The sequence below is a fragment of the Gorilla gorilla genome, chromosome 6 (assembly GCF_029281585.2).
Source record: "Gorilla gorilla gorilla isolate KB3781 chromosome 6, NHGRI_mGorGor1-v2.1_pri, whole genome shotgun sequence".
Lineage (NCBI taxonomy): Eukaryota > Metazoa > Chordata > Mammalia > Primates > Hominidae > Gorilla > Gorilla gorilla.
Genome location: NC_073230.2, coordinates 45,699,408 through 45,722,691, shown reverse-complemented (window position 1 = coordinate 45,722,691; position 23,284 = coordinate 45,699,408). Strand labels below are relative to the sequence as shown.

Genomic DNA, 23,284 nt, shown 5'->3' with positions numbered 1-23,284 from the left:
CAAGAACACATCTACTAGAAAAATAATAAACCAACACACCAATGCAACTCTGTTTTCTTCTGTTTTAAAATATGTTGTCTTTGTATGCATGTTTGCTGCTTCCTTTTTTTTTTTTTTGAACATCACAGAAAAATTCAACTCTCACCTCAGGTTTTATTGAGAGAACTGTCAATGTGACTTGGCCTCTCTCTTTCTAGTCCCAGAAAGAATTGCACTGAAATGCTGAGCTCCTATAATAAAAACGACCATTTGCTGAGAGTAATTAACATACTGAAAGAGATTTTCTTAGAGTACACAATGGTGACATTATTTTGCCTCTTTATAAATTACTTTCTATCTACTTCTGTGGATTATTTCTACAAAGTACTTTTCATATGTCCAATTTCTTTTCTTCCCCTACAACTACTGTCTGAATACTGGCTCTGCTATTCGCTGATATGACTCTCGGCAAGTTGCCTGCACTTTTTAAACTTTATTTCCTCATTCAGAGCATGGGGCCATACATAATACAACTCACTTCAGTGTTATTGGGGAATTAAAGAAAAAATGCATGGGAAGCATTTAACATAGTGCCTGACACAATAATGAGCACTCAGTAGATACTAGCTTTTATTAATGTTGTTGTTGTGTCCAGAAACACTATACCTCCAGAAAATCATGGGTACTTGCTTGGGACATTGGGGATATGCATGATTTGGAAAGGAATGACTGCTTTTTTTGCTTAGATGAGAAATTTTTCTAAGCCAGACTCCTTCAAATATGTAAGATTCTGTTGTGGATTCAAGGACTGAAAGAATTCTTGGCCGACTGTGGTGGCTTATCCCTGTAATCCCAGCATTTTGTGAGGACAAGGCAGGAAGATTGCTTGAGTCCAGGAGTTGGAAACCAGCCTGTGCTACATGGCGAAACCCTGTCTCTACAAAGAATACAAACATTAGCTCGGAGTGAGTGCTGACATGTGCCTGTACTCCCAGCTACTCAGAAGGCTGAGATGGGAGGATCTCCTGAGCCTGGGGAGTTTGAGGCTTCAGTGAGGCGTGATGACACCGCACTATACTCCACTCCAGCCTGGGTGACAGTGAGACCCTGCCTCAAAAAACAAACAAACAAACAAACAAAACAAAATTAATCTTTTTGCTGATGTCATGTCAGCAGTGTGTGTTGAAGGCTGTAAAGTAGCCATTTGTTCAGTTTATTTTTCCTTTGAACAAGTATTTATCAAAAACGTACTTTGTGGCAGTCACTCTGCTAGGAGCTATGAATACAGAAGGAAAAGTAAATGCTCTTGGATACTACACTCCAGTTGTGATAAAAAAGAAAAAAATGTATTCTTCACGAACTTCAACATCTTGATGTGCAAAAACATGATACATGAATTAGATCTACCTAATTACACAGAATTAGACCAATTGTTTCTGGAATTGTGGGCTCATATTTTTAATAACTGTCCTCCTGCCTCTCTGTCGACAGGTTTTATAAATATTCATTTAATTACACACACACACACATGAACAATTGACTAGTACTTGCTCTCATTCTTCTAGATGTCATCACAATGGATCCCAAAGACAATTGTTCAAAAGATGCAAATGGTAAGTTTTTGTGTTTTTTACTTCCTCCTGATCATTTTGTTTTGAACTTCTCTGGCTTGAAAAATCAGAGAATGGATTTTGCTAGGTTGGATGCTGCAGAATGGACCTAGTGATATTTTAAATTAACCCCTCATTTTCTAGGAGTTGTATTAAGAAAGCAAACTACTGCTTTGGGGCATGAGATGACTGTAAATTAGAGAGGGTACAGTGGTATAGTGATATGCTTTTAATTATTTCAAAAAACAGATTTTATTCATCCATGTGTCTTTTTTCTTTTTTTCTTTTTTTTTTTTTTTTTTGGACAGAGTCTTGCTCTGTCACCCAGGCTGGAGTGCGGTGGCAGGATCTCAGCTCACCACAAACTCCGCCTCCCGGCTTCAAGTGATTCTCCTGCCTCAGCTTCTCAAGTAGCTGGGACTACAGGCGCATGCCACCATGCCCGGCTAATTTTTTTATTTTTAGTAGAGTTGGGGTTTCCCCATGTTGGCCAGGATGGTCTCGAATTTGTGACCTCGTGATCTGCCCCCTCGCCCTCCCGAACTGTTGGGATTACAGGCATGAGTCACCGTGCCCGGCCTCCTGTCCTGTCTTTTGTTTAATGACGGGGGAAAACATGATACCATGTTGCTTCTCGAGTTGTTTTGTTTTAGTCTTTGGTCTTTGCTAGCAGCTAATAACACGAACTAGTGTTTATCAAGTGCTTTTTACACAGAAGGGCTTGGGCTGTGTTCTGCATTTTCTTGTTTAACCCTCTTAATACTCCTATAAAATGGTACATATTTTTCTCCCAATTTACAGTCCCTTTAAAGCAAATAATTATAAAAATCCCTATACATGTCACACAGCTAGATCTGGGATTTCAAATCAGGCCATCAAACAAAGAGTTATGTACTTAGTAAGTTTTCTATTCTGTTTCTACAATAGAGTCAGGTAGCAAGAAATTACCAAGCCAGGAACCTGAAACAAAACGGACATCATGTGGGGCTGGGTGGGTGCCTGAGCTTTGCAGACTGGACTTTCACTCCAGCTCTTTTAATGATTAGGTGTAAGTGACCTACATTTTGTGAGTAACAGTTTTCTCATCAGCCAACTAAGAATAATTACACCAGATTCACAGTTATTGAAGAGATAAAGGCATGAATGTGAGATGTCTGGCATAGGGCATCTCATTTAGCAGACACAGAATGAATACTTGTTTTTGGCTTTTTCTCTCTACATATGCACAAAGAATGTGACTAGAAGCATTGGCTCTAGCCCTGCTCAACTTTCCTCTATTTCCAATACCAAGGGGCTCTGACTTAGGCTGCCACGCCAGGCAAGGAGGGCAGTACCACCTCACTTGACCAAGGGCAGGGAGTCACGGACACATCACTTCCTGAGATCCTTTTCCACACCAAGGACTGATGTTTCTGGAATTCTCACTTTATGAAGACAAAACATATAAATGGAAATTTCCGCAGGAAGAGACTCACTCTTGTAGCTCATTGAGTAGGCACTAGTGGTCCACCCCCACTGTCTTTACTTATTCCTTGACATCACATATCTCTTGCAAAACCTCAAATAATATGAAATGCAATCACCCAATAATAGCATAGCCATAATTAGAGGCATTTAGGAAAGACAGGTGAGTGTGCCACAACTACCTAACACATCAGCAAATCTGGATTAACCACTTTCTTTGATTTTCCACAATGCAACCTTACTTTTTAATAGTTGGGAATGTTCTAAGTGAATTTAGCAGAGGTTGTTAATCAACTTGAAAGCTGAATTCTGACTTGTCTGACTCTTGGTGGTGGTGGTAGCAGTAGATGTTTACTTTTAGGTTTTGGTGATGGTGGAATATCACTTCAACATAAATCATCAGAAATAAGTATTTGTGAACCCCTCTCCCATTAATATATCTTATTCTGTAAAAAGAACATGTGCAATTTCTCTTAGATACACTACTGCTGCAGCTCACAAACACCTCTGCATATTACATGTACCTCCTCCTGCTCCTCAAGAGTGTGGTCTATTTTGCCATCATCACCTGCTGTCTGCTTAGAACAACGGCTTTCTGCTGCAATGGAGAGAGATCGTAACAGACGGTGGCACAAGGAAGCCATCGTTTCCTCATCGGTTATTGTCCCTAGAAGTGTCTTCTGAGGATCTAGTTGGGCTTTCTTTCTGGGTTTGGGCCATTTCAGTTCTCATGTGTGTACTATTCTATCATCATTGTATAATGGTTTTCAAACCAGTGGGCACACAGAAAACCTCACTCTGTAATAACAGTGAGGAATAGCCACGGCGATCTTCAGCACCAATCTCTCCATGTTTTCCACAGCTCCTCCAGCCAACCCAAATAGCGCCTGCTATAGTGTAGACAGCCTGCGGCTTCTAGCCTTGTCCCTCTCTTAGTGTTCTTTAATCACATAACTGCCTGGAAGCCTTTCATTTTACACGCCCTGAAGCAGTCTTCTTTGCTAGTTGAATTATGTGGTGTGTTTTTTGTAATAAGCAAAATAAATTTAAAAAATGAAAAGTTGACTTTTGTCCATGTGTATTTTAATTGGATGACATCAAATTGAACATCCAAGGTAAGAAACAGCATGGCAATTGGGCTGTGGAATTCTGTATTGGTTGTAAGAATGGTCCAACACCCCATTTCTAATTCTTTCCCTGAGATCGTGGTTATCACACCTTCTAAGAGGAACTACAACCAAACGAAGGAGCCCATGTGGCTTCTGTTTGAAAGGTCACCAGAGTCAGATTCGTTTGGTTTAGGACATTCCAGTGGCTTTAGGACACCATCTACTGTGACGTGTACCGTGTGAGCTCAGCTCTAGAGTGTTTCGCAGACACTGTGTTTCCTGATCCTCACGATACCCCCGTGAGAGCTGCCCTAACAGCAGAGAGGCAGCGTGATGGAGAGGTTCAGCACATGCTCTCTGATCCCAGGACTCCTGGGTATGGTGTTTAGTATCTGTGTGACCTCAGGTGAGTTCCAGGAACTCTATGTGCCATCATATCCTCATGTAAAATGAAGTTATAATGCCCCATTTCCTGGAGTTATGTGGATTAGATGAGTTAACGACACCTGGCACATGCAAGTCCTCCAAAGTATCGGCACGCACTGTTGGTATCTCTACTCTAGAGACAGTAACAAACCAAAAAGTGTCTGACACAGGCCTCAATCAACTTAGAAGTTTATTTTGCCTATGTTAAGGGCATGCCCAACTTCCTGAGATAATAATTTATTTCATAAGAATATTTTAAAAACTCGAGTAAACTTGTTAATGTTTATTGCTGCAGCCACTCTGTCCATCTCCACCATCACTGCAACAACGCAGGTCCTTGTTGCCTTTTATTGGCTTATGGCGACCACCTATAAAACCATCTGCTTCACCCAAATTGCTGTCCTGGGGAGCGCCCCTTCCTTTCTGCTTGCACATTTATCTTCCTCAAGTGCAAATGTGATCATGTGACTTTCCTCCCTAAATCTTTTAGCAAGTCCTCATTGTCTATTCTTCTTTCAAAAACATTTATTTGAAAATACTATAAAAATAGAAAATGTTCCACATTCTTACTTCTTAAAAATTAATGTGTTTTAAGTTTCTCCTACCCCATTTCTTTACTCAATTGATGCAATTGAGTAAATGCATCCCATGCCTCTTTACTCAATGGATGCAATTATTCTTCTACATGTTCCTTCTGGCCATCTGTAGCTTTGTCATTTTAATTTTAATCTATTTGGACCCTGTGTTATCTGGGATGAGGTAGAGTGATATTTTTATTTTCTCAGGTAATTATTTGCCTAATGCCTGTTTCCAAATAATCCACCATTTCCTTACAATTTAAAAATGCTTCAGCATGTTTTTAATGGCTACACATACTTAACACATTTTCTGGAGAATTTCTGTTTTATTTGTCTATTTCATTATTCTTGTATCATTATCATATTATCTCAGTAGCTTTGTGGCAAGTATTATCTACTATGCCAAATGTCTATTCACTGTACCATTTTTCAGAAAATTCTTTTTCAATCATCTCATATTTATTCACCCCTGTAGAATTTAAAATCAACTTATCTAGCCTAACATTAAACCTCACACCCTAGAAGAACAACATGTCGTAGTAATTCTGACTAAAATTGCTGGAAATTTATAGATGAATTTAGGGTGTATTGGCCTCTTTATGATAGAAGCTTTTTATTCATCAATGTATGTTTCTCCATTTATTTAGGTTTTATTTTATGCCCTTAGGAAAACTAAATACTGTGTTCTTCATATCATTCTTGTATTTTTTTGGTAAATTTAATAAAAGATTTTATAATTCATTACTTCTTCACATTTTATTCGTTAAATCCTTCATGGCTCTTGAAATATTGACAGCTGCTAAGACTTCTGATGCTTCCCCTCATGGTCCTGAAATAAGGAAGGCCAGAGGACAAAAAGAGATTGAGTGGGCATCATTCCCTCTATCACAGGTGTAAAGGGTCATTGACAGCGCCACATAATAATTTTGAATTTTCTATTAAGAAGAAACCCTTTCCAAACATAATTTTCACCCAGCCCTATTGTCTTCTCCATTGGTGTGGGGGCTGTGGCCTGCCGTGTATGGATAGGTGCCCTCTGTGACCTCACTCATACCTTCCTGAATGAAGACTCAGGAGACTTAGGCTGGAGCAGGGTGGATCTGGAGTGGACATGGAGGTCGTCAAGGCTTGTCCTCCTCAGTCCTTGCACCTGAACACCTCATCTGTACACAGGAGATCACACAGCCGACACCAGCTTAAGATGGAAGATTTTTCAACATATCAGATAACTAAATTTTTTTTTTGGGTATGCCATAGTTTAAATAAAGAATGTATTACTTCATGGGACATAGAATTCTACAAATTTCTTCTGCTATTCCAGGAAAAATGATAATAAGTCATTGTGGAAAACATTTCCTCATTTGGCATTGCCTTGGTAAAGCATCGTGTTGCCAAATGATACAAGTGGCTTTTTGAAAGTGGAGACCTTTGTTCATATTTCTCAAGTATATCTGCGTTGACACATTTGCATTTTCAGTTACTAAAGAGCTTCCTCCTTTCAGAAGTATCTTCCCAAATTACTAACAGAGAGGCCCTGGTGTTTGTGGGAACAGAAGGGCTTTTCCTTTGATGTAATCTCAAAGCAGTTTCAACACAATTGAACCCCTGGAAATTAAAAAAGAAAAAAAACGACAATTCTCTGAATACTTTTCCTGGTAATTTAGAAAAGTAGTGCGTTGACCCACTGAGCCTGCTGTTTTTTCTCTCTATCGCCCAGGCTGGAGTGCAATGGCACGATCTCGGCTCACTGCAACCTCTGCCTCCCTGGTTCAAGCAATTCTCCTGCCTCAGCCTCCCGAGTAGCTGTGACTACAGGCACACGCCGCCACGCCTGGATAATATTTTTTTGTATGTTAGTAGAGACGGGGTTTCACTGTGTTGCCAAAGCTGGTCTTGAACTCCTGAGTTCAGGCAATCCACCTGCCTCAGCCTCTGAAAGTGCTAGGATTACAGGCGTGACCCACTGAGCCGGGCCTTTCTTTTTTTGTTGTTGTTGGTTTTTTATCTTAACATTTCCTTTTTCTGTTGATGCTTTTCAAGAATTACTGCCTTAGAAGAAAGCAGACAATTTATGAGGAAAAATTACAAACTATCACATGTCACAAAACTGATATTCAAGGACTTCCAAAAAAGCCAGAAGATGAAATTGCTAGTTCAAAGTTGTTGGATTGCTAGTCATGTCATGAGGATCAGAAGGTTGAGATTTTTGTAGAAGCTTAAACCAGTGTGATAGTACTGACTGGATCAAGACGTTTGCAAAAGGGACTAGGCTCATAGTAACTTCGCCTGGTAAGTAATTTTTTTTCTGTTTTTATTCCAGTAATGAAAAACTGATAGATTTTTTTTAGAAAAAAATGATCAACCTTACCTGAATATGTCACATTCCTGGCCTCAGTATACGAACAGCAATTTTTCAGGGTAGCTGAATGCCTGGCACTTGGTAGGTGATAGAAATATTATTTCCTCTTCCAGAATTCAAGTTACTACCCATGAGAGATCTTTATACACTCAGGAATACAGATAAATGTATCAATCCCCATCTATTCAACAGCTCACGTCAGAAGAAATGTCACCATTCGTAAAATGCTTTTTATTTCTAAAAGCCTAATTGTACCTGCTTCTAAAAGTAATTAGAATGTTTTACGTATTATCTCAAATATGATCTGCCTGAATACAAGGTGATTTTTCATTTTCCAGAGAAAATTTATACAAGTTTAAGAAAATATGTATTTTCCCCTCCCCCAACTTGAATATGTAAATTTATAGGGATACAAGTAAAAAAGTCAAATGTCTAATTATAACATTCAATTTCTTAACTGGATCATACCTCAAAGATTATATGAATACCAATATCAGTTGAGAAATATTGCCTTTTTTGCCCTTATATTTCATTAAAATTTTTGTTTTATGCTTCACATGCATGTAAAGCATCTATCTCAGAGCAGATTTCTAAGGCATCTCAGGTCTCACTGTCCATTTTGGATTCCTCATATGATGGTGTCCCTGAATATTTTACTCTAAGAAACAATGATCCACTCACAAAATAAAAGGAAATTATTTTTTCCGATTTATTCTGTTATTCTACATTTGTATGAAGTAAGTAAAAACTACAAGGACCGTAGCTCCAAGTAATAATGACCAAATCCATGATAAATTTCTTTGCTTTTTTTTCCTTTTACCAGTGCTATCCCCAAAACTAGCATTCATTGAGTTCATTTCATGTTGATATTTCCTCCAGTTAGTCCTTCTGGATCAAAGCAGAGTATTAGAAGAACATTTTTTAATATGAGAGGTTACACAAAGACTGTACCATACATAAGGCACCTCCCCATGTTGTGAGAGAAAAATTTTGGAAAAAAAGCCTCATTTTAGGTTCTGGCACTTTCTATCTAAATTTAGTGTGTAGGTGTCCCTATCACAGAGCTAAGATTTGCAAACATATTATCCATTCCTTGTGTCTTATTTGAGCTTGGCCTTACAAAACAATCAACTCCTGGGGACAAAAGAGAAACATGCTAAATGCACAAACTCTTTGTTATTTATTTAAGCTACCTGTTTCCAAAATCTATTTGAGAAGACCTAAATTAAAATACACAAGCACAGTCAGACCATTAAATATACACAGATGATCTAAAGCCCTAAGGAAAGGAGAAGGAAAAAGGCCTGTGATTACCTAGCGAGGAGCATAGTTTAAAATTTTATGCTCAAAAGAAGGAGAAAAAGGTAGGGGAATACATACATCTTACTAATTGATAAAAAGAAGCACACCAAATTTTCAAATATCATATTTTTTCTATTACTAAATTGGAAAAAGACTTCAATGCATGAGTCCTTTAGAAGGAAATGGAAGAGTGGGCATTACCTTCAACTTCCGTTTTGGAAAATGAAAGGAATGGTCATGAAAAACCCACTGCATATTACCACTGCATCAGTGCTATGGGCATCCTGACATTTAATGAAATGCGCAGATGGTGATGCTCAGCAGACATGGTCAGGCAGATAACATGTAGTGATCTAAAGTGACAACAGAGAGATGGATTTGAGGACCAGGCCTCCTGCCTTTTCTCTACCCATTCTCCCTTGAAGGGTCAAGCCAGGTGTTTCGAGCTGGACTTCGGCATAAACTAGACAGAAGTCAGTTTGAGGCTGAAGTTTCTGGTGAAACTTGGAGGGCAAATAAGTTGTGCTGCTGATTAGAAAAAGGCTCACTTGTTTTGAAAAACACAAGTGAAGAATTTCCATACACTGACACTGACTGCATATATTAGACTTTAGCCAATGTTCCCTTTGATTTTCTTAACACGGCAGGTAAGGCAAAGGATAACCTACTAAAGATTGGGTGTGTGGAAGGCGTGTTTCTTGTGATGATGGGGACGATGGCTTTGAGAATCCCAGAGCAAAGTGGAATGCAAACAGAGGAACTGAGAAATTATTCTTCCTGCTTAATTGCTATGGATTTAACTGCCACTCCAAAATGCTGAATTGTTTTTAGTAAGGGCAATGCTTGGTCCTATAGGGTTAAAATGTCATGTCAAGGCACACAATCATAGCAAACAGATTGCTAATCATAACAATGACATCATCATCATCATAATCTCTTATATTTCCACAGCATTTTTTTTTGAGACAGGGTCTTCCCCTGTTGCCCAGTCGGGAGTGCAGTGGTGTGATCAAGGCTCACTGCAGCCTCAAACTCCTAGGCTCAAGTGACCCTCCTGCCTCAGCTTCTCGAGTAGCTGGGCCTACAGGCGTGCACATCATGCTCAGCTAATGCTTTTTTTATTTTTAGTAAATATGGGGTCTCACTAGATACTGCATTGCCCAGGCTGGCCTCAAAATTCTGAGCTCAAGCAATCCTCCCACCTAAGCTTCCCAAAGTGCTGGGATTATAGGCACGAGCCACACTGCACTGGGACCTATAACATTTTAATCAAATTGCTTTTTTATATCTTGTTTCATTTTGGTCTCACTTCAGTGCTGGTAGCGATGTTGAACTGATTTTGAAACATCACTGTTTTTAGATAAATAAAACACCAAAAGCTTTAAGTTATTTGATTTGTGGAGCAACAGAACTTGTTATGAGCAAAATGAACCAGGACTGGAACCCTGGTCTTTTGAGAATCCCAGATCACCAGAATTTGAAGAACTCAGGGAAACTGAATTAGAGTTTTTGATATGGACTGAATCACTGTGGAATTATTATAAGAAACTCTTTGGCAGTGGAACAACACTTGTTGTCACAGGTAAGTATCGGAAGAATACAACATTTCCAAGGTAATAGAGGGAAGGCAGGAAATGATTAAACTGGAATAATGTAATAATGTTTAGAAAAAAGAGGAATTGGATGGGGATTTCATGTAGAAATCTTAGGAGAGACTTTAAAACAAATGCTCATACTAAAAGAGAACATAGATAACATGGCACAAATAATAGGATTTGGCTTTGTGCATATATGGACTTCTATAAAGTGCTCATATATAATGTATGAAACGATCTCATTAAAATGTTTGGCCCTGAGACCAAATGTATTATGACAGGTAAGTTTGTGATAGACTCTATAGAGTGGACACATATTCATCTCTGATGGTCAAACACATGTTTACTCTTGTTGTGAAGGAGCCCGGGTGTTGGAGTCAGGTCCACCTGGAACTCTGGCTCCACTGCTCACTGCTTAGTGAAATTGAGTGATTATTCTCTGGCCTCAGTTTTCTAATCCATAAAACGGGATAACAGTATGAATTCAGCAGGGTTGTATAAGAATTGCACGACATAGTGTGAATTAAGTACTTGGCACATTGTCCAACCCACAATAGCTGCCCAACAAATGTTCTCTGGATTCACATGTAAAGAGACAATGGGATCTACTATGGAGAGTTGCTCTCAGCCCATCGAATTTACAGAGCAGCAATTCTCCAGAGGATTCAGCTGTACTTCTAACTGCTCAAATGGAAGGTTATCTTAACATCAGCTCACACACAAAAAAATTGAACTTATGGATTCGTTTCTTGTTAGCAGACTTTTTAATCACGTGGCAAAAACATTGCATTAAGATGTTTATTTTTTATTTTTGTTGTTCTATGTGCTTTACTTAATCCTTTATCTTAATTGATATCATTTCTAACACCAATATATTTGTCCTAAGATTTATAGCCAATTAGTTTATGGTTCTGTTCATATGTCTCAGGAAAAAAAGGTTAAAATCTTACCAAAAATGGTCAAGATATCAAATCAATTAAATCCAGTTGGAAACATCATAAATCTGAAATACATATTTAGACATAAAATGGCTATAACTATTTAGCTAATGAAAAAATAAGAAATAGAGAACTCTTAAATAAATATCCATATGTAGATTTAATATATCATACCATCTATAAAAATGTAGTTGATACTTGGCAAATTTACAATGCTGCATTTTAATAAACTACAAACAACTTAGACAATTTAACTCAAATATACTATTTGATTATGCAAATAAATGTACATAAATGAATCCAACAGGTTTATTTAAATAAATAAAATATATAAATTCTATTTGTTATTGAAGTAAGTAAAAATGTACCATACTTGACCATAAAAAACACTCTTAATATGTACATTTTAAAAGTAGTATTTTAAAAATCATGTGAGAGGATGATCCAGAATATCGGCCCTTACCATGTATAATCGAGTACGCTATTTAATGATTTGTTAACTATTACCTTGAGAAAGTTATGGAAGTTCCAGATTCATTTTGTCCTGAAAACAATGAAACTTAAAGCATCTAGCCAAAGAAAGGGGACAAGAGGCAATGAATGCTGTGGTACCATACAGAAAATGTCCAAGTTTATCATTTGATTTTTAATTTCTTTAGTACAATGAATTAGAAGTATTTCCATGAAGAGACACTAGTTCTTAGGATGAAAATTAGATTGGAAAATATATTGACTAGAGACTAAAATTATATAAATATAATGTACAATTGAAAAATTAATCATATTTTATAACATGCTTTTAAAATTAGAAACAAACTATATGATGGAGAAATATACACTGTCTCAGAAGTATAACAAGTAAAATACTATTTACACTAAAAACAAAGAGTATGAAATTAAGATGAGCACTTTATGCCTAATTAAATGTATAGCATGCTCAAAAATTAATATTTCTGTATATGTTTACTAATTTTGTATGAAAATCAGAAGCTTTGCTACACAGACAGAAATTATCAAGATTGTTTTCTTTTCTTTTCAAATGAGAAATTTAATTCTTATTTTCTTAAGAAATTGTTGAATTATTAAACTCACTTCAAACCAGCCAAAGCATTGGAGTTTCAATTGGAAATCAAAATAGAAAGAATTGTAACATTTATAATTTCAGTTATTAGCTTAAAAATGAATGTATAACCCATTAACATTCCAGATTCAAGTGATATGCCTTTGTAAACATATGATGCTTTGTTATGTATCTTGACCCTATGCCTATGAAGCTCTGAAATCATGACTTTTAATAGAGCAATTACATACACATTTTATTCAGCAAGCTAAGACAAAGAGAATAACGGAGATTTAAAACAGTTAAATAGCATATTAGGACAGATACAAATTCTGGGAGAGACATAAAGAGTCAAAATATAGATACACTGATTTACATAGACCTTCTCATTAATGGGGTAAATTTATATAAAAACCAGTATAAAAAATACACCCCTGGTGCATTCTTAGTCATTCTTAAACTTCAAATGAAATTCCAAAATAAAATGTGCTTTTGGTGAATATTTTCTAAAGCAAAATAAAATTTTTATAAGTGCATTACTGGAGAAGATTAACACAAGAGTACTTCTGAAAATAACCAAGAAAAAATTTAAATAAGAGTTTTGGAAATGTTGCCATTTTGTTTCTAAATTCAAGAGATGGTGAATAATCTGGAGGTACAGCTGTAAATACTGCTGCATCCCAAAACTTGGAGGGTGCAGATGTGAAATTGAGATGTTATATAAAGTTAGATATTAACTAGGGGGACTGCTCCTGGTATACACATTGAAGCTACACGGTCAACTTGATAGACAGTATGTACATGCGGAAGTAGATTCTCTTTAAAACAAGCGACTATGTATGTTAAAAATAAAAGTGAACAAAATGGCTAGGCATGGTGGCTCACACCTATAATCCCAGGATTTGGGAGGCTGAGGCAGGCAGATCACTTGAGCGCAGGAGTTTTAAACCAGCCTGGTCAATATGGTGAAATATGTCTCTAGAAAAAACAAATATTAGCCAGGCATGGTGGTGCATACCTGTACTCCCAGCTACTTGGGAGGCTGAGGTGGGAGGATCACTTGAGCCTGGGAAGTTGAGACTGCAGTGAGCTATGATCTTGCCGCTGCATTCCAACCTGGATGACAGTGCAAGCTCCAGTCTCAACAACAACAACAAAAATTTTGACATTGATTCATATGGGAAATAAGGTAAATAACAAGATAAATATGGTGCATCGCAGAATCAGTTAAATGAAGAGTGGGAGTACACGAAATTGCAGAACATGAGAATGTGTCATATTTGGCCAAAGAACATAAGTTACAAAGGATGGAAAAGGGAAGTGGGAAAAGGACCAAAGAGTCTCATCTGTAGAGAGATCATTAAGGTTTTCTGACCTTCCACTTTCCTCTGCCATCCACCTTGAAAACCTGCTTCACTATGATGAAACAAAAGAGATTAAAAAATAAAACAAATATGCTCATGAACGTTGGAAGCCCTGGTAGGAAGCAGTTAAAAATCACACTCATCACAGCATGTGCAGAATAAACAAAGGCCAGGTTTTAATCCAGCATCTGACACTTGAGAGCTGTGACTTTTGGCAAGTTATTTAATGTCTTGATCCTCTTTTCAACATCTGTAAAATAAGCACAATAATAAGTACCGTGCAGCCTATCCTGGATGAAAGGCCGCAGTGGACACCAGCTCAATGGCATCTTCTCTTTTTATGGTTATGTACTAGGCCATTCCAAACCGTGCAATGTGTGTGTTTCTCTAATGATTCTTTTAAACTCATATTTCATTTCTCCCCATAGATAAACACCTTGATGCAGATGCTTCCCCCAAGCCCACTATTTTTCTTCCTTCAATTGCTGAAACAAAGCTCCAGAAGGCTGGAACATACCTTTGTCTTCTTGAGAGATTTTTCCCAGATACTATTAAGATACATTGGCAAGAAGAGAAGAGCAACACGATTCTGCGATCCCAGGAGGGGAACACCATGAAGACTAACGACACATACATGAAATTTAGCTGGTTAACGGTGCCAGAAAAGTCACTGGAGAAAGAACACAGATGTATCGTCAGACATGAGAATAATAAAAACGGAGTTGATCAAGAAATTATCTTTCCTCCAATAAAGACAGGTATGTGTTTACGCATATCATCTGTCAGAACACTTCTCTGAAAGTGAATGCTGCATTTTTTCCTTTCAGTATTAATGAAAAACAAACATAAATCTTTCTTAAAAATTGTTACATTTAATGGTAGCATAAATGCCCTGCTACTTTTCTATAGAATTAAAATGGTATAGGTTTTGGAGAAAACAAAATTGAAAAAGTTACTGAAGGTTTCTCAGCCTCAGCTCCATTATCCAAAATAAGAAAGTCACGTGCTGGTTTTTAGGGTTGTTAGATGGATTAAAGAAACAACATACACAGAAGCATCTAGCAACGTGACACGTGGTAAACGCTCAAAAAGTGTTCTCCCTTCTTTTGATGACTTTACTTGATCGGGAAATAACATATATATGTCTTTCAGGAATGTTCTGCCCAAGCAGGAGCGTCACTCACCTCAATCTTGCTACCCACAAAGTTTAACCTACAAACCATGGGTTCATTGTTGACAAAATAATGTTTATCTGAAGATAACTGTAGATCATATTTATCTGTAGATAATGTTTATCTGTGGAGTGTGGCTCTACAAAACATAGAATAGTCTTGGCCACTGCAGTTTTACAGAGGCCTTGGGTTTTTCAGAGTTTCATTTTATATATCACCATAAAGTAACATTTCATAACTACAGGTTGGTAAGGCTTACATGTACAAACATTCTTCCATTTTCCACAATAAATGCATTTCCTGCCATTGGTGAATGCAGCTCAATAAACATTTATTGTACAATTATGACACGCCAGGCTTAGTGGAAATGTGGATGAACAGACAAGGATGAGTTACTGTCCTAAGGATGATGCATGACAGTGCAGAGAATATACTGTCTTCCTGATCACTCAGGGTCACTCATGATTCATGCACGAGGTCCCAAAACAGTGTCTTTGATGCAGATTCTGTACATCTCTAGACGATTGGTCCAAGGGCTGAATGTGCTCTGGCCCAGCGGTCCAGTCTGTCACTATATGTCAACATCCTGAATATGAACATAACAGTCCAACATCTCCAAAGTGGGCATGAAAAGGACTCATTTTGTGCTTTTTCCTGTGGTTAACAAGTCCTTTATAGCCTGGGGGAACAAGCATTAACAAAATGTTTGAAGATCTTTGCCATGTACCATTCCAAATTTCTAGGGTAAGTCTTTAGCTTTTCAGATCCTGAGTTTCTGCAATGATCAAATGTGATTTGGACAGTTGCCTTGACTTTCTCCTGGGCTATAATGGAGTGCAAAGGAAACAATGGCAGGGAAAATGCTTGCTTTCAAAATGGTAGCATGGACGTGTTCATTCGTGTAGTTACTGTATTAGGTATAGCCTTTCCTGAAACTAACTGAAGTGGGGTTATAAAAACAGTCCCAATTTTCTATTTCCTTTGCTGAGACACAAAGAGGAGACAAAAGTGCAAAGCTTGAGGGTAGTTTTACCACTGTGCTTAAGTGTTCTGATTTTTCCAGTGATCAGGGTGAAATAAAAAGCATAGTAAGTTCCAGGGCAGTGAATACCATACAGGAGACAAGTTACAGTTTTATAATCTGTTTTACTTTACACTAAATTCTAAAAGTAAAATGTCTTTTTTTTTTTTTTTTTTTCCCCGAGACAGAGTTTCACTCTTGTAGCCCAGGCAGGAGTGCTATGGTGTGATCTCGGCTCACGGCAACCTCCACCTCCCAGTTTCAAGCGATTCTTCTGCCTCAGCCTCCTGAGAAGTTGAAATTACAGGTGCCTGGCACCATATCTCGCTAATTATTCTATTTTTAGTAGAGATCGGGTTTTACCATGTTGGCCAGGCTGGTCTCGAACTCCTGACCTCAGGTGATTCACCCGCCTCAGCCTCCCAAAGTGCTGGGATTACAGGTGTGAGTCACTGTGCCGGGCCTAACAGTAAAATGTCTTTCATGTGCTTCTAAAGGCAACTACATTAAGATGGACACATCTCTTAATGTCATTCTACAGTAGATTTCTAATGCTCTTTCTTGGAAGTTTGTTTTTCTGAGAAGAGCTAAAAATATAATAACATGGAAGTGATCATATTATATAATCAATGAAGTGCTTTCAAAGGAGATAAAACTAATCTGGTCTGCATTTGCAACCAACCTTGATTGAGAGAGAGAGAACTCAGGATACACTTAGAGATTTTATTATGGGGAATAGTTACTTTATTCATTTTACCTCAATCAATGCATGGAAATAAGTGACAGTCATTTTCATTTATCTTTTAATAAATAAAGTCACCATGAGGAAAATGAAAACCCATTAAAGTCAGCCCTTAAAGATATTTGGACATGCAGACATGATAACTAACATTTGCATTCGTGAGACTTACCCAAAACCTATACCTCAAGTCCATTTCTTAGAATACATGAAATAAAGATCTCAGTGAGTGTATAAAACTGCACACCGGAATCATATACGTATAGACAAGAATACATCTACTAGAAAAATAATAAACCAAAACACCAAGGTGACTCTGTTTTTTTCTGTTTTAAAATATGTTGTCTTTGTATGCATGTTTGCTTCTTCCTTTTTTTTTTAAACATCACAGATAAATTCAACTCTCACCTCAGTTTTATTGAGAGAACTGTCAATGTGACTTGGCCTCTCTCTTTCTAGTCCCAGAAAGAATTGCACTGAAATGCTGAGCTCCTGTAATAAAAATGACCATTTGCTGAGAGTAATTAACATACTGAGAGATTTTCTTAGAGTAGTACACAATGGCACAATGGTGACATTATGTTGTCTCTTTATAAATTATTTTCTATCTATTTCTGTGGATTATTTCTACAAAGCACTTTTCATATGTCCAATTCCTTTTATTCCCCTACAAGTACTGACTGAATACTGGCTCTGCTGTTCACTGATATGACTTTCAGCAAGTTGCCTGCACTTTTTAAACTTTATTTAATCATTCAGAACATGGGGCCATACATAATACAACTCACTTCAGTGTTATTGGGGAATTGAACAAATAAATGCATGGCAAGCATTTAACATAGTGCCTGACACAATAATGAGCACTCAGTAGATGTTAGCTTTTATTAATATTGTTGTTGTTATGTCCAGAAACACTATACCTCCAGAAAATCATGGGTACTTGCTGGGGACGTTGGGGATATGCATGATTTGGAAAGGAATGACTGCTCTTTACTGCTCAGATGAGAAATTTTTCTAAGCCAGACTCCTTCAAACATGTAAGATTCTGTTGTGGATTCTAGGACTGAAAGAATTCTTGGCCGAGTGTGGTGGCTTATCCTGATAATCTCATCATTTGGGAGGACAAGGCAGGAAGATTGCTTGAGCCCAGGAGTTGGAAACCAGCCTGGGCAACATGGCGAAACCCTGTCTCTACAAAAAATACAAACATTAGCTGGTCATGGGAGTGAGTGCCTGTACTCCCAGCTACTCAGGAGGCTAAGATGGGAGGATCACCTGAGCCTGGGCAGTTTGAGGTTTCAGTGAGCCGTGATGACACCATACTATACTCCACTCCAGCCTGGGTGACAGTGACATCCTGCCTCAAAAAAACACCCAAAATTATTCTTTTTGCTGATTTCATGTCAGCAGTGTGTGTCGAAGGCTGTAAAGTAGCCACTTGTTCTGTTTATTTTTCCATTGAACAAGTATTTATCAAAAACGTACTTTGTGTAAAGCACTGTGCTAGGAACTACGCATACAGAAGGAAAACCAAATGTTCTTGGATACTGCACTCCAGTTGTGATCAAAAAGAAAAAAAGTATCCTTAATGAACTTCAACATCTTGATGTGCAAAAACATAATATTTGAATCAGATCTACCTAATTACATAGAATCAGAATTATTTCTGGAATCGTGGCTCATATTTTTAATAACTGTCCTCCTGCCTCTCTGTTGACAGGTTTTATAAATATTCACTTAATTACACACACACAGACACACACACACACACACACCCCTTGACAAATAATGGACATGAACAATTGACTAGTACTTGCTCTCATTCTTCCAGATGTCACCACAGTGGATCCCAAAGACAGTTATTCAAAAGATGCAAATGGTAAGTTTTTGTGTTTTTTATTTCCTCCTGATCATTTTAAGTTTTGAACTTCTCTGGCTTGAAAAATCAGGGAATGGATTTTGCTAGGTTGGATGCTGCAGAATGGACCTAGTGATATTTTAAATTAGTCCCTCATTTTCTAGGAGTTGTATTAACAAACCTAACTACTGCTTCATGTAAGAGATGACTGTAAATTGAAGGGTACAGTGTTATGCTTTCAATTATTTCAAAAAACAGACTTTCCTCATCCATGCATCTTTTTTTTTTTTTATTTGAGATGATGTCTCACTCTGTTGCCCAGGCTGGAGTGCAGTGGTGTGATCTCCCCTCACCACAACCTCTGACTCCCGGGTTCAAGCGATTCTCCAGCCTCAGTTTCTCAAGTAGCTGGGACTACAGGCACACGCCACCATGTCTGGGTCATCTTTGTATTTTTAGTAAAGACTGGGTTTCACTAAGTTGGCCAGGCTGGTCTTGAACTTCTGACCTCAAGTGATCCACCTGCCTCGGTCTCCCCAAGTGCTGGGATTACAGACATGAGTCACTGTGCCCGGTCTAAAAATAAAATGTCTTTCGTGCGCTTCTCAAGGCCACTAAGTTAAGGAGGACACTTCTCTTAATGTCATTCTACAGTAGATTTCTAATGCTCTTATTGGAAGTTTGTTTTACTGAGAAAAGCTAAAAATATAACATGGAAGTGATCATATTATATAATCAATGAAGTGCTTTTGAAGGAGATAAAACTAATCTGGTACATATTTGCAACAACCTTGATTGAGAGAGAACTCAGGATACACTTAGAGATTTTATTATGCAGAATAGTTACTTAATTCTTTTTACCTCAATCAATGCATGGAAATAAGTGATAGTCATTTTCATTTGTCTTTTAACAAATAAAGTCACCTTAAGGAAAATAAAAAGACATTGAAAACCCATTAAAGTCAGCCCTTAAAGTTATTTGGACATGCAGACTTGATAACTAATATTTGCATTTGTGAGACTTACCCAAAACCCATACCTCAAGTCCATTTTTTAGAATACATGAAATAACGATCTCAGAGAGTGCATAAAATTGCACACCAGAATCATATCCGTATGGACAAGAACACATCTACTAGAAAAATAATAAACCAACACACCAATGCAACTCTGTTTTCTTCTGTTTTAAAATATGTTGTCTTTGTATGCATGTTTGCTTCTTCCTTCTTTATTTTAAACATCACAGATAAATTCAACTCTCACCTCAGGTTTTATTGAGAGAACTGTCAATGTGACTTGGCCTCTCTCTTTCTAGTCCCAGAAAGAATTGCACTGAAATGCTGAGCTCCTGTAATAAAAACGACCATTTGCTGAGAGTAATTAACATACTGAAAGAGATTTTCTTAGAGTACACAATGGTGACATTATATTGTCTCTTTATAAATTACTTTCTATCTATTTCTGTGGATTATTTCTACAAAGTACTTTTCATATGTCCAATTTCTTTTCTTCCCCTACAACTACTGTCTGAATACTGGCTCTGCTATTCGCTGATATGACTCTCGGCAAGTTGCCTGCACTTTTTAAACTTTATTTCCTCATTCAGAGCATGGGGCCATACATAATACAACTCACTTCAGTGTTATTGGGGAATTAAAGAAAAAATGCATGGGAAGCATTTAACATTGTGCCTGACACAATAATAAGCACTCAGTAGATATTAGCTTTTATTAATATTGTTGTTGTTGTGTCCAGAAACACTATACCTCCAGAAAATCATGGGTACTTGCTCGGGATGTTGGGGATATGCATGATTTGGAAAGGAATGACTGCTCTTTTCTGCTTAGATGAGAAATTTTTCTAAGCCAGACTCCTTCAAACATGTAGGATTCTGTTGTGGATTCTAGGCCTGAAAGAATTCTTGGCCTGGTGTGGTGGCTTATGCCGGTAATCTCATCATTTTGGGAGGAGAAGGCAGGAAGAATGCTTGAGCCCAGGAGTTGGAAACCAGCCTGGGCAACATGGCGAAACCCTGTCTCTACAAAAAGTACCTAAATTAGTTGGGCATGGTGGTGAGTGCCTATACTCCCAGCTATTTGGGAGGCTGAGATGGGAGGGTCACCTGAGCCTGGGCAGTGTGAGGCTTCAGTGAGCCATGATGACACCACGCTATAGTTCACTCCAGCATGGGTGACAGTGACACCCTGCCTCAAAAAAAAAAACCCAAAATTATTCTTTTTGCTGATTTCATGTCAGCAGTGTGTGCTGAAGGCTGTAAAGTAGCCACTTGTTCTGTTTATTTTTCCATTGAACAAGCATTTAACAAAAACGTACTTTGTGGAAGGCACTGTGCTAGGAACTATGCATACAGAAGGAAAACCAAATGTTCTTGGATACTACACTCCAGTTGTGACAAAAAAGAAAAAAAGTATTCTTCACAAACTTTAACATTTTGATGTGCAAAAACATAATATATGAATTAGATGTACCTAATTACACAGAATTAGACCAATTATTTCTGGAATTGTGGGCCCATATTTTTAATAACTGTCCTCCTACCTCTCTGTTGACAGGTTTTATAAATATTCATTTAATTACACACAGTCACAGACACACTCAGACATACACACATACACACACACACACACCTTGACAAATAATGGACATGAACAATTGACTGGTACTTGCTCTCATTCTTCTAGATGTCACCACAGTGGATCCCAAATACAATTATTCAAAGGATGCAAATGGTAAGTTTTTGTGTTTTTTACTTCCTCCTGATCATTTTAAGTTTTGAACTTCTCTGGCTTGAAAAATCAGGGAATGGATTTTGCTAGGTTGGATGCTGCAGAATGGACCTAGTGATATTTTAAATTAGTCCCTCATTTTCTAGGAGTTGTATTAACAAACCTAACTACTGCTTCGTGTACGAGATGACTGTAAATTAAAGGGTACAGTGATATGCTTTCAGTTATTTCAAAAAACGGACTTTACTCATCCATGTGTCTTTTTTCTTTTCTTTTTTTTCTTTTTTGAGACGGAGTCTCGCTCTGTTGAACAGGCTGGATTGCAGTGACGTGATCTCACCTCACTACAACCTCTGCCTCTGGAGTTCAAGCGATTCTCCAGCCTCAGCTTCTCAAGTAGCTGGGACTACAGGCACACGCCACCATGTCCGGGTCATCTTTGTATTTTTAGCAGAGACCGGGTTTCACTATGTTGGCCAGGCTGGTCTAGAATTCCTGACTTCGTGATCTGCCCCCTCAGCCCTCCGAAGTGCTGGGATTACAGACGTGCGTCACTGTGCCCGGCCTAACAGTAAAATGTCTTTCGTGCGCTTCTCAAGGCAGCTACGTTAAGGAGGACACTTCTCTTAATGTCATTCTACAGTAGATTTCTAATGCTCTTTCTTGGAAGTTTGTTTTTCTGAGAAAAGCTAAACATATAACATGGAAGTGATCATATTATATAATCAGTGAAGTGCTTTTCAAGGAGATAAAACTAATCTGGTCCACGTTTGCAACCAACCTTGATTGAGAGAGAGACAGAACTCAGGATACACTTGGAGATTTTATTATGGGGAATAGTTACTTTATTCTTTTTTCCTCAATCAATTCATGGAAATAAGTGATAGTCATTTTCATTTATCTTTTAATAAATGAAGTCATCCTAAGGAAAATAAAAAGACATTGAAAACCCATTAAAGTTAGCCCTTAAAGATATCTGGACATGCAGACTTGATAACTAACGTTTGCATTCGTGAGACTTACCCAAAACCCATACCTCAAGTCCATGTTTTTAGAATTCATGAAATAAATATCTCAGTGAGTGCATAAAATTGCACACCAGAATCATGTCCATATATACAAGAACACATCTACTAGAAAAATAATAAACCAACACACCAATGCAACTCTGTTTTCTTCTGTTTTAAAATATGTTGTCTTTGTATGCATGTTTGCTGCTGCTTCTTCTTTTTTTTCTTTTTAAACATCACAGATAAATTCAACTCTCACCTCAGGTTTTATTGAGAGAACTGTCAATGTGACTTGGCCTCTCTCTCTCTAGTCCCAGAAAGAATTGCACTGAAATGCTGAGCTCCTGTAATAAAAACGACCATTTGCTGAGAGTAATTAACATACTGAAAGAGATTTTCTTAGAGTACACAATGGTGACATTATATTGTCTCTTTATAAATTACTTTCTATCTATTTCTGTGAATTATTTCTACAAAGTACTTTTCATATGTCCAGTTTCTTTTCTTCCCCTACAACTACTGTCTGAATACTGGCTCTGCTGTTCACTGATATGACTCTCGGCAAGTTGTCTGCACTTTTTAAACTTTATTTCCTCATTCAGAACATGGGGCCATGTAATACTCATGTACGTGCGTGTTACGTAATAATGCTCACTTAAGTGTTACTGGGGAATTAAACAAAAAAATGCATGGGAAGCATTTAACATAGTGCCTGACACAATAATGAGCACTCAGTAGATGCTAGCTTTTATTAATATTGTTGTTCTTACGTCCGGAAACACTATACCTCCAGAAAATCATGGGTACTTGCTTGGGACATTGGGGATATGCATGATTTGGAAAGGTATGACTGCTTTTTTCTGCTTAGATGAGAAATTTTTCTAAGGCAGACTCCTTCAAACATGTAAGATTCTGTTGTGGATTCTAGGACGGAATGAATTCTTGGCCAGGTG

The 23,284-nt window shown here is 37.7% G+C and overlaps 1 protein-coding gene and 1 gene segment (V, D, J or C); both read left to right on the top strand.

The window, feature by feature from the left end:
- LOC101141518 (T cell receptor gamma constant 1-like) overlaps nt 1–4,084 on the top strand; it is a 58,861-nt gene extending 54,777 nt beyond the window's left edge. The window contains 2 exon segments of the C gene segment in view: nt 1,545–1,592; nt 3,531–4,084. Of these exon segments, the coding sequence occupies nt 1,545–1,592; nt 3,531–3,673 (191 nt within the window).
- A 2,762-nt stretch (nt 4,085–6,846) lies between these two features.
- TARP (TCR gamma alternate reading frame protein) lies at nt 6,847–14,536 on the top strand. 2 transcript variants are annotated; one of them, XM_031012687.2, is made up of 2 exons: nt 6,847–7,455; nt 14,213–14,536. In XM_031012687.2, exon 2 carries the CDS (start codon nt 14,225–14,227, stop codon nt 14,399–14,401), a length of 177 nt encoding a protein of 58 aa, XP_030868547.2. In that variant the 5' UTR covers nt 6,847–7,455; nt 14,213–14,224; the 3' UTR covers nt 14,402–14,536. The 2 variants fall into 2 exon arrangements, with proteins under 2 accessions (XP_030868547.2, XP_030868548.1); XM_031012688.2 differs by lacking the exon at nt 6,847–7,455 and adding an exon at nt 10,297–10,409.
- Nucleotides 14,537–23,284: the final 8,748 nt, after the last annotated feature.